Genomic DNA, 12,492 nt, shown 5'->3' with positions numbered 1-12,492 from the left:
GCATATTACTGATTGAATATCTGTCTCACACGGGCCTCTGAAAAGCTGGAATAGGGCAGATTTGTGCTGCTGGTTGAATAGTCCTGCTGCAGTGGAAAGGCTTGCTATCCTTCCCTGTTGGGGGTGTTGCTATGGTTACCTGGCAGCTTGTGAACCTGCTAAGTTGTTGCAATGTTGCCATAGTAACCTAGTGGTGCAGGAGGTGTTGGGCCACTGGTTGTGACTATGAATGTCTAGCTATGAAATAAATACATGATTGTGGACGTGGTTACCTGGTAGTGGGCAAGTGTATTGAGACGCTTCCAATCATTATCGATCTTGGTGGTGACGTCTTCGTCCTGGAGGATGATCCTCGCCATTCGGCCCTGACGCCATTCTACACACACAAGTGAAGGAACGATCAAAATTAGCCGCAGGAAATCGGGACTTGCTGCTTTTTGATCGCTGTGGTACAGATTTTTTTACTTTTATTTTACCTAGATCCATGTCTCCTGCCTTGGGTCTCTGAGAGTATGGGCTGCCCTTATAGACTGCGTCCAGGAGTTTCTCCTTCACCTGAGTGATGGTGTCACAGTTCAGGCATTTGACCGTGACCTCAGATGCGTTCTCGTTCTCCGGGTTGACGCAATGCAGTGTCTGTGCACAGAGGACACCATTTCAAATCAATACTCCTAACAATCAAGATACACAACCCACTATTTACACTGACCAGACCAATTAAACTGACCACCATTTTCAATACATTTCCATTTTCATATGAAACTAAGCGGCACGTTTCCAAAATTAGCTAATAGTTAAAGAAATTAAAGGATCTAAGCCATGTTAACATAAGCATGTGCTTTTTGGAATTTAGTAACTGATAAATAGTAAGGTTTCTCAGCGCTAGTTCTAGTGCAGTAGCCACGGCACCGCGGCTCAGGCAAATCTGAAATCAAAGAGCAGAGTGGTGTGCTATTGACGTGAGAGCAGCTTTAACACGCATCTCTAGCTGTGTGCGAAGAGCTACTGCTGCTCCACACTCTCGCTGTAAAAGCTACTGACCAGGGTCTTATAGTCGATCTGCTGTCTGATCAGTTTGTCTTCACTGAGAGAGTAGCGTGCCTCTCCTGTGATGGCGTCTATCGGCCCTTTCTCCATCTGCTGCTTCATTGCACAGTAGAGCATGAAGAGAGGTTCTCCCGCACACTCCTGTAAACACACACACACGTGCACATTATATCCACGTCTGGTTTTCTTTAAGACAATACAGACAGCATATGAATATTGATTATTTCAGCACAGGCAGCTAACAGTGTGACTAGGCTCGTGTTTAAATGACGCCGATGTAAATGATGTAGATAATAGTAGCAATAAGATTACAATCGAAAAACGAGTTAGTCCTTTTTTTCCCCCCTCATAAACAAATTAGGTTATAAATGTAGAAGTAGGCAAGGCGTACTGTAATGGAGTTGGAGTGAATGTTTTAAATGTGATTTCGTCCCTTTTCACTGTTAATACATTAAAATGCTAGACCTTTCGTTGCGCTTGAGGCACACACATGCAAAAGAGAAAAAGATTTTCGGCTTGGAAAGACCGCCGGAAAATGTCAAATGTTAAATTTAACCATGTACAGGGCTTTCGCAGGCCATCGCATATATAATTGTAATGCAGAGATAAAAATTTGCATTATGCAAAATGGCATTCCTGAGTGCAGAGGTAAGTTTAGGTATCAGTCTAAGCGGCTCTGGAATGGTACCAAGAGCCATCGCTGCTTCTCACTTCTCTCTAAACTGTTTTCCCCACCATCTAAATGCAGGGTATATTAAACACCAATTAAATCCAGACACACAGACACACACACACACACACACACACACACACACACACACACAGACACACGTTCCAAGAGTACAGTGTGGAAACGATTTCTGCTGCTTCAGTGTTTTCGTAGCCCACTGGAGAGAATGAGAGGATCACTGATGGGTATTGTTCTGCAGACCAGTCCCTCTGTTATGGATTAATGATTTCTGCTGCTTGTCTATACACCGAGGATGCTCGTCTCCTCTGTGCCGAGCTGCAGGGCGAGTGGCTATTGAGGGGCTCGCTGTCCAAGTTCAGCATAAACTCACAGGACGCAATCTATCAAAAAAGAGTCCTTCGGGATGCATGAGTAATTCCCGTAGTCAGGGAAAACAAAAACAGGGCGAAAGCAGCGTAAGCTGCCGCTGCTCCCCTGAGCATTCCCTTATTCTGCACGGACGGAGCCCAGAGCGAGTCTGAATGAGCTGCGGAGTCTGTGTGAAGGAGGCGGGTGCCGATTGATGGAGGGGTTAATAGAAGGCTAATGACTGTGGAGGAAAGTGCTGGGGAAGCACTTCAGAGCATGAAATGTGTCAAACCGGCAATGAGACGAGAGCCGAAATCGCCTCGCTCCCTCACTTTTCTCAATCATTCCTTCCTACGCACTGCCTCCTCTCATCTTTCACAAGTTCTACCTTTTCTTTCCTGCTCTCCCTTGTTAACTGTCTTTATCCTTGTCCTTTCATGTCCTTTCTGTTCAGTCTATTGTTTGTCCTCCCCGAGACAAAGGTTTCCTTTTCTGCTTACAGAGCATCTCTTATCACAAGATGAGAAAACCACACTTGACAGGGTGCGTATTGGCAGGCAAATTATCCACAATTAATTAGCAACAATTCAATTAATTAAAGCTAATAACTTCTCACACATCATGCACTGCTTTGTGAGGGTTTTCAGACCTCGCGTTACACTTGCTAATAAACAACTACTAAGTCAATAGAAAATGCCCCAGTAGTGAAATGAGGCCCCTCGGTGGCATCCGTACCCTCGGAGTTTCTCGAGCATCTCCCCTCCCGCTTCCCTCCATATGTCTCCGCCTCATTGGGCTCGTTAGCATCGAGGCTAATTAAACAGACAGCTGTTGATGAGCAGCAACAGACAGGAGACAGACACAAACACTCTGACAGCTACAGTCTGGATTTGGGTTTCTCACTTTCATATCAGCAAAGTGTCTGTGTGTGTGTGTGTGTGTGTGTGTGTGTGTGCTGCTTTAATGCGAATCATGAATAATAATCTCACTTTAGCTGCTACAGTACATGATTGAAATGCTTAGTTAAACTCATGTCCTCACATGTCAAAGCACAAAATAAAAGTACGCTCCATGACTGTATCACAAAAAAAAAAAAAAAAAGAAGGTAAAAACATACAGAAAGTAAGTACAGCAGGCTGGGTCCAATGCCCCTCAAACATCATTAAATATCCATGCACACTTCAGCATCCCTTGAGGAGTCACTTCTTTCGATTCCTGTATTTATCCGTCTAATAACTCACTTCTACAAAAGGAAGATATTTGGAAGTCGGGCGCAGGGAAGGAAATTAGCTATATATAGAGTCCTGGCGGCATGGGCATGTGCGTGGCTCATGGTTGAGAGACTGAGAAAGTCTTGCTGCCAGGGACATATGGCAGATCCGGTGCTGTCACTGAACTCAATCTCCCATAAGCCTTTGCAAGACATTCAAGGTCAGTAAAGGATACACAAACACTAGAAACCTCAAGCTGTTACATTTACACACACACAACAGTAAGTGTAGACGCATGCATTACACACGCACGCACAGAATCGAAACAAGAACACACGCGGACGCTCACTCACCTTCAGGAACTTGTACAGGAGGAAGGTGAACCAGTTTGTCAGCATTTTCTCGGCTACAGACTCCGTCCTATAGGGGAGGGAAGGAGGGAGGGAGGGAGGGAGGGGGAAGGAGAGAAAAAAGAAATTAATGTCAGATAAACATTACTTCAAGCTTCAAGAAACGATGTAATGGCTTGCCTCAGGACTCCTAAACACTCTGTGTATGATCTCCTGACGATTGGAGGCAGTTTAATTTCACTCTGACAGCAGTGAGCTAAAGACCAGCACCACCACCTGCGCTAACAAACGCCATCCGCTGCCGCGCGCGCCGTGACGCGGCCTGCTAACCGACGCGCGCCCGAATGAATGAACAATATTACTAAGCCAATTGCTCATTTTCTCCCTGCTCGCTAAAGCAAACTACCAATCCTCATTAAGAAAATGCACCAATTAGAGTAATTCGGTAACTTTTCTAGTTGAGCAGAAACCTGCCGCATAATAACAACCCTCGCGCGCGAGAGTCCCTCGGAATGAAGCTAATTAACAGACGAAGTAATTAGCGGACTTTATTAGCACTAATCTGTTAACGAAGGGGGAGAGGAGAAGTGGAAGGAGAGGGAGAGAGAGGGGTAAACTGTTTTCTCCTTCCTTTCTTTTTAATTATTCACTCGCTCACCCACAGACAGATGAAACGCGCGGAGAAATGAGGCAGCGCTAAGTTTAAATGAGGGGAAGAAACAGTGAGGCGGTGCGCAGACGACTGGAGAGAACAAAACATAAATGAGGGAGTGAGGACTGTGTCTGCTTGTGTGTGTGTGTTTGAACTTCAGGCACGGCTTTTACTTCTAACTCTGCTGGAGAAAAGTATGGCTGGAGTGCGCGCAGACAGGAGCACCTGAACAAAACACGCTCTTACACAAGCTCTTGTGGAGAGTACACTTAGTTTTCCCTGAAGCTGCTTTAAAACATGAGCTGTCAGAATACTGGACTGATCTACGAGCGTACAGCGCTCGGCTAGAAATGGTGCTTTTTTTTTTTTAGCGTTTCAGGCAATATACAGAACGCATACCAACTTTTCCCATATTGTTTAGTGTTTCTGCTTGGAAATGGATTTAATTTAAATTGTACGTCATGAAACGATCCAAACACAGGACGATCTTAAAAGAGCACAGCTCTAGTCTGCAAGAGACTTAAAACTGGGATAGAGGTTTTACCTCTGAACGACACAATGACTAAGCATTCTGTCTAAGCTACACAAAGAACCCAGATGTCCTTTCCTCAAACTTACTGAGAGTCTGTATTGTTAAAAAAAAAAAAAAAAAAACGATCCTCAGTTAATCTGACAGATCTCGAGCAGTTTTACTCAAGACATATGGGCAAAAATATCAGGATTTAGAAATGCAAAGCTGATCAAGATGCATCACTGCAGCTGTGTAACCATAATGGAAGGGGGGGGTGATTACTTATGCAACCAACATATTTTTTAAATATCTTGTACAAATGTTAGACATACTGGATAAAAACGAAAAAAGTCCAGGGAAGAGCTGCATCTCTCTCTCTCTCTCTGTATACCTACACACAGAACGGTAATAATTTTTCGCTTAAATATACATTTAAAAATCGCTATCGTCACACCCACGCAATGCAATTCTGTTTCTTCTCCACACCTTTGAACAGTAATGACCGTTTTTCTGTTTAGAAAGAGTGTATCCGTCCCCTATGACCACTCTCGCACGCTGCATTTCCTCCTCTGTTCCTCCGTATCCGTTCATCTCCTGCTATGCCTAAAATAACTCTTGTTCCCTTCTCTTCTTTTTCATTCTCCAAGCCTGTCCCTTCGAGTGCGTTTCCCTCTCTCTCCCCCCTCTCTCTCTCTGGGGGGCCTGTGTGCTCAGGTGTGTAATATTCTCAGACAGAAGTGAAGACGGAGATAGCGAAAGGAAGGGATTTTGGCGTAAACAGCCACAGAGGCAAAGAGAGAGCGACAAAAGACCTGACATGTCCTCAATCATTAACACATTAAAGCGTGCACCAAGCAGCTAACTAAAAACGTGCATCCAGATGCTCCGGGTACCTGCGGAGCAGCAGTTTGGGGTGGTTCTTGCTCTCCAGGTTTTTGTCGATGAGGTCAGAGAGCAGCTGCTTGAGGACTCCTGTGGCGTACTCCATCTCCCCCTGCAGCGCACTCATGATGAGCGAGGCCACGTTGCCTCTGTCGCGCATTGAGAACGAGCGCTGGGCCTCCAGGGTGCGGATGAACGTCAGGAGGAAGTGCTTCTTATTCAGGAGCTGCCCGAACAGCGTCAGGGCCTTCTCCACGTTCGCCGGCACCTGATGGAAGAGGACAGGAGCGACTGAGCATGAGGTGATGCATCATTTTCAATGTTAAAGGCTCTACCGAGGACACTTTGCGAATCGATTTGTTTTTTGGACTGTTCAAGGCACCATCTGCACGCACACACACACACACACACACACACACACAACACACACACTTGTGCTTCTCGGAGCCGATCGGCGTTCGCCGGCACGTCTTTGATTCGTTCTCGACAGAGCCCAGACCAGTCGTTATGCTTTAGAGTCGTTTTTGATCTCCAATTCACACCGAGCTTGTTTTATTGATAGCGATTGACTCAGTCTGGCTAATAAACCAGAACATTTGGCTTTTGCAGCAAGCATCATAGACTAAACAGGCCGGGAAACACTTTTAACTTGTCAGCATAATAAAGAGACCCAGCTCGAATGGGGTCATTATTAAATCGAATCTAGCCTGACTGATAGATTACAGCTCGTGTTGCTAATTGGCCAGTTTTCAAGTAAACCAACGATCACAGCGACTACACATTCGCACTGTGTCTTCCATAAAACAATTAATGACCAAAGGAATGGAGCAGAATATGATTAATACTTCACTGATATTCATGCTGAATTCCAGCCTGTGCAAGTGACTAGGCTCATGGATTAAGCAATCAGGTATATCTCAATACAGAGATCATATTTTAGTTTAGGGGAAAAAAATAGCCTGGACGTCATTTATTTTTATTTTTTTTGTGCTTACCCTGAATATTGCACTGATTGTATTCAATTTGGATTTTTTTTTTTTTTTTTAAAGAGTTTAGCCATCTATACTCGCCATTCTGCTTCGCAGACAAGATCTTAGAGCTACATAATACACAGGGGAAATGAGACGGCACTCAGAGCAGCTGCCCCGTTCTAACAGCTCCTAAACAGTGGAATAAAGCGCCGCTATCTTTCAGAGAGCATTTATTTAGAAATGTGTGTGACGGTCTCTGGAGAGCCCAGGATTGCAACTTAGTAGGAGCATAATAAGAAATTGATCCATATAGCACAAGAGCTGATTCCACCAGAGATATGAATAGAAAGCCGATGCAACACACCTACTCTACCAATTATGCATCATGAGATGTGCTATCTGTGCGTGTGAGAGCAAGACAGCCGCGTGGAGTGGTATATCAGTAGCCACGTTTATATGCCGCCTAATAATCTAAATCATAATCCTATTAATAGTTGCAATTTTTATGGATACTCCATTTGATAATCAATTGGCTGGAAAAATTCTATTAGGAGCATAAACATGTGCATAGGTGTGCACCGTGCAAGATACCTCCATCTCCTTCAACACAGGATGGTCCTCGATGCCCGGGAAGAGCACTCTCATGGCGTAGGTCCGGTAGTCCAGGAACGGAATTCCTGCCCCGTCTAGCTCTTGGGTCAGCTCGTGGATATCAGTCTGCAGTTCAGCGAACGCTGTGGACAGACACATGGCCAGAGTTGTACATCAAAAGTTATGTTACCAGTGCACAAAGCCTGCACAAGATGGAGAGATCGAACGGGCAATAAAGCAAACAGGAACCGACCAGTTTGTTCCTACAATGTCAGGCGCAGTTAGCCGAGCCCTTCACATGGTCTAAAGAAGACAAAATATGTCCTGACTAGATTCTCTTTACCAATTAATAGCAGCAGGCCACTAAAAGTGCAGCCTCTTGTCAGAGGGATTTAGCACTTCCTTTAGGATGCTGCAGCAGATGCCTGTTTGTAGGGAGGACAGGATCTGGCAGGGGGTGTTTATAATTTCTGACAGGCAGGAGTGTGGGCAACCGTGTGCCTGTCTCTTTCAGGCACTGCGGGGCAGCCGAGGGGGAAGAGTTTAGCAGGCGTGGATGTCAACCTTTGACACCCTGTCTGGACAGGAGAGGTGAATTGTGGGTTATTGACAGGCCCGAGACTCCGCTGGCAACTTAATGAGGAAGGCAGTGAGGAAGAAGCAAGAGAGGTGAGAGACCGAGAGCAAAAAGAGAGGGAGGGTTCATTGGAATGTATTAGTATTTGTTTTGCCTGAAGACAAGCGATCTTTTGACAATTGTCTTGTTCCTCTCAGACGTACACCGCTTACCTGTCTAAACAATCAGCACCTGCATTATTTACTGCCATGACTAACAAATCAGTGGGTAACCAAAGTGTACGAACAAAGGAGAAATAAAAGGTACTAAAACTAAAGCTGCACGTAGAGACAGGACTTCAGAGAACGTGGCAATAATGGGACAAAGGCACACTCGCTTTCATTCCCTCACACTCAATCTCTGTTCATCCTAGAGATCATTCCTCCTGTTATCTCATAAGCACTTGCTCTCTCTCCTGCGTCTCTCATCCCTCTCCCTGGGTCTGCATGTCTGCATAATCTCAGGGCTGGGACACGGACGAGGGCATCGCCTCGGGGCAGACCCACACTGAGATAACGGCTGCCTAGTCTCACGCCCTTCACATTGCATCGACAGGGAGGGAGAGAAAGGAAATAAAAGAGTGTGAGAGAGAGCGAGTGAGCAAGCGAGGGAGCGAGCGAGAGAGAGATAAAGAGAGAGAGGAATTTTGCCAAGAATTGCCATTAGAAGGAGCTTTTCATGATCAGTCAGTCAGTAACAAGCAAACGTACAAAGGAATATAACAGAAAGGGAAAGAGAGGATTAAAGAATCGATAACGAAAAAGAAAAAATCAGCTATAGAAGAAAAAATGAAAGCAAACACAAAACGGCCGTAAAAAGGAAGGAAATCTATAGAAAGAAAAAGACGGAAAAAGAAAAATTAAAAACAAGGAAAAAATAACTATTGAAAAAAACAAAGTCAGATAGAGCCACAAAAAAAAAAAAAAAAACAAGAGCCATAGAAAAACATGTTGAAAAAAACAACAAAAAATAAAATAAAAAAAGGAAAAACAAAATACAGAAAAAGTTAAGGAATAAAAATCAATAATAAGGTGAAGCACTGCAGTCTATGAAAGTGAGACAGGAAGTGGTCATACCCTCCTTGCACTCGATTGCCACTCTGGACTCCAGGTTGTCCATCTGCAGCTGTAAGCGTTTGAGTGTGCGGTCGGCGTCCCGGGACTTGCGCTTGTATGCGATGAGGACTATGATGATGATGAGCAGCAGCAGGCCTCCTCCGGCCCCGATGCCGATGATGGCGGGCAGGGTGAGCAGACTGTCCGAATAGATCTGCAGCGTACCGGGCGAGAATTCGAACCCTCCAACACGTACCTGCATCACACAGAAATACAAACACGCTTTTTTTTTTTAAAAACCAAAATGTGTGAAGTGTGGCACCTCCCTCTGTTTTCAGCATTTTCACTTAATGTCTCTGTTGAGTGTTCTGTAGTAAGTGGCTGTTAACAGCTGTAATTACCAGGAACACGCAGACTAAAGCTTTTCCCATTAAACCCACTAAGACCTCACACCTCCACACAGAGCACATTAATTAAACGGCCCCGACCACACAAGGCTATTACAAACTACGTTAGGCTCGGGACTAGCACATCTCTACAATGCACTGGCAATTTAACCAGGAAGAGGTGCATAGTGGGAAATGTAGTTTGCACAAACGAGTGAAAAGGAGCATAGTGTAGCATGAAAGCTTGATATTTAAGTACATTTGAATAGTTAAAGGCAGAAACAGAAGGACAGGGAACTTAAGCTGCATGAAAAAGGAAGAAAACAGTTGCGGCAAACGAGCCAAGTGAGGCGAAAGCAAAAAACAAAAAGCACCCTAGATGTTCAGCTCCCTCACCCAACTCGTATATAGGTCAGATTATATAGGTCGAGGACAAACATCTGGGCCTGCAGGTCTCAAAGGGGCTCTCGTTCCTTTTTGTTCTGTCTACCCCCCTCTCCCTTTCCTTTCCCCCCATCTATCTTTTACCCTCCTCAGGGCTTTTTTGCTCAGAAGGAGAGCAGACAGCTTGGGAAAAATAGCAGCATGCTATTTTAATACCCATGGTAGATTAAGAAAATTAATGTATAAAATCCGTAAGGGGAGAAAAGGAAAAGCAGCTCCAGCTTTAAGGATGGAATTTAATGTTTAAGAAAAAAAAAAAACACAGCCTGTCTCCTAGCACACTGATCATTACTGGCTGCAAATACAATCGACTTTTCTCAAATCTCTATAGACAAAGCCATTTAAAATCACATCTGAATATGAAAGAAAATTGACCAGAGGTTAAGATGAATAAATGCAGGTTAAACAACAACTATAAAGAATTGAGAAGATGCAAGAGAGGATAAATACTCTCATAAGAGGTGGAAAAAAGAAAGTATAAAATAAATAAATAAAACAGTCTGTTCAAGCAAAATAAATAAATCGGGTATAAAATATATATACAGTGTGTGTGTATATATAAGGTATAAAAACAGTTTGTTTAATTTTGGATGTGGACCGAGTGAAGATTTGGCATTTATTAAGAGTCTAGGCAAGGTATTCTCTTTATTCATAAAAACCTGAGGAAAAGTCGACTACTGTAAGCCGCTCGCTAAATACTTCTTATACAGTGCTCTGGGCTTTTATTAGTTTTTAATACCAAAAAAACATTTCTTACAACTGACTGGTCAGAAGGTATTGATTAATTTTCTGCAACTGAAGAGCTCGGACTGTAGTGCAGCAGCGTCGATATTAACCTGCTTGCTCTAATACACTATGAATTCTTTACTAGCTATAATTTAAGTGATAACTTTTCCCTAACTGTATGCCAATTAAAATTTTTTCTTTTTAAATCAGTTAAATTCCAGTTGTCAAACTGCTGTGAAACAGGGATACGTCATTACAGGTAAATAATTATATCTAGGGTTGGAACATTAGCTGGGGTGTTTCACACCATTACACCATTGATTATTTTCCCATAAGAGAACAGCCCATTGTGTTTTTATCTCTTTTCTTAAGATTACCTTCCAGTATAGGACCAGTAGAAAATGACATTACTGTGATCAGCACCTTAGGCAACACTATTATGCACTAAAAACTGCAAACATTAAAAAAGAAATGCAGACATTTGAGGGCACTTTTAAATTAACCCCTTTCCTACAGTAGTGTTGAGAGAAAAGTCTAAGGTGGGTATGTGAAAATAAATAAATAAAAATAAATAATGGGAATACAGTTCTATAGCTTTAGAGAGGAATTCAATCCCATTCATGTGTAAACTTATGGTAGTGTTACAGAGGTATATGGTGTAGCCTGTTATGGCGGTGTGTTAACTCACAGTGACTTTTTGCTGACCAGTGAGGTCAGGCCATTCACACAGCAGCTGAGCCTCTGACACCGTCAACACACACGCCTCGTCTCCTATCAGAACGGTGTAGTTCATCCTGGCGTTACCAGGAGCCGGCGGGATCAGGTTTTTCCCCTAAAACAGACATTTGCAAAGATTGAAGTACTGTATTTTCATGTACAATTTTTTTTAAACAAATTAAGCAGTCAGCTGTTAATTATGTGAACGTCTCAGCTTCAGGTAAAAAGACAGCTAAAATCAGTTGCACTCCTAACTAAATTTCTAACTAAAAGCCCTACATTCAACCTCTCGGAGATCCTTACAAAACCTGGCATGCTTCAGTCACTCTTTTTTACGCAAGATGGAGTTTATTAAATCTGTAATTGTTTAGTTTTTACATTTATATGATTTGGATTAAAAAAAAAAAAGAGCTAATCACATAAGAGCTCCTCTATATGAGCCAATGAATTTCCTAGATTCCAATGTTTTCATGGATATAGTCACTTTGCCAATATCCAATATCCCGCCTCCCCAGGGGGCTCATGGCAAGGCAGGCCTGGGGGCGGAATAGCCTGAGAAAGGTTGGCATGGCAGTGTGTGTGCAGAGATATTAACCACCAGAGGGGATCCAATTAAACGTGTAAATAAAACCCAGAAATAGTGACACGCGCAAGCACGTGCACGCTCACATGTTGATTTACTGACACACACATACACTGATATATACACGCACCTCATGCTATACCCAGGAGGCCTTGCACAAAGTGGAGAAAAAAATTAATTGCACAGAAAATCTGATGCACATCTAATTTATCTGCAATTATTTAATGGAATTGGGTTGATTTGCTGCTTTTAATTTCAGTGTAGGGTGAGAGGGGGGTGGGGCTCTGCTGCTTGGCAGGAGAGTAGTAATCAAAAAGGTTTCATTACGGAGTTTGATTTAACTATAGAAAGTTGGTTATGGGAGTCACGGTGCTGCTTGCTACGGTATTTACATTCGAATTGGCTCAGGGGAAAAAGAAATATTTTTCCATTAAAAATACCACAACGGGATTTCAAACTAGGGCTTTGAAGTTCAGGCGGAGAGGGAAAGGAGGGGGGGGTGGAATAAAGTCAGTCCCACCAGAGGAGATGGGTTAAAGCATTGCCGGCTCAAAGAGGAGAGGAATGAATGCTGGGGAGAGTAAACAGTCTTTCAGATGCTATCAGTGACTGAGACAGGTTGCCAAAAAATAAATAAATAAATCAGAAAGTCATGAAAGTCTAGGGTCTTCACGTCTAAAGCTTTGCCATTGAATACTAATTTATTCGATT

General features: G+C 43.4%; 1 protein-coding gene across 1 annotated transcript in view; it reads right to left on the bottom strand.

The window, feature by feature from the left end:
- Window positions 1-12,492, bottom strand: part of plxna1b (plexin A1b) — a 197,610-nt gene that overhangs the window by 8,506 nt on the left and 176,612 nt on the right. Inside the window, exons 19-26 of the mRNA XM_053497844.1 lie at window positions 11,170-11,313; window positions 8,947-9,181; window positions 7,255-7,397; window positions 5,704-5,960; window positions 3,651-3,717; window positions 1,042-1,188; window positions 477-636; window positions 273-376 (exon numbers count right to left, since the gene is read on the bottom strand). Of these exons, the coding sequence (XP_053353819.1) occupies window positions 273-376; window positions 477-636; window positions 1,042-1,188; window positions 3,651-3,717; window positions 5,704-5,960; window positions 7,255-7,397; window positions 8,947-9,181; window positions 11,170-11,313 (1,257 nt within the window). The remainder of the gene's footprint in view (window positions 1-272; window positions 377-476; window positions 637-1,041; window positions 1,189-3,650; window positions 3,718-5,703; window positions 5,961-7,254; window positions 7,398-8,946; window positions 9,182-11,169; window positions 11,314-12,492) is intronic.

Source organism: Clarias gariepinus, chromosome 6 (genome assembly GCF_024256425.1).
Source record: "Clarias gariepinus isolate MV-2021 ecotype Netherlands chromosome 6, CGAR_prim_01v2, whole genome shotgun sequence".
Taxonomy (NCBI): domain Eukaryota; kingdom Metazoa; phylum Chordata; class Actinopteri; order Siluriformes; family Clariidae; genus Clarias; species Clarias gariepinus.
This window is presented reverse-complemented; position numbering and strand designations above follow the sequence as displayed.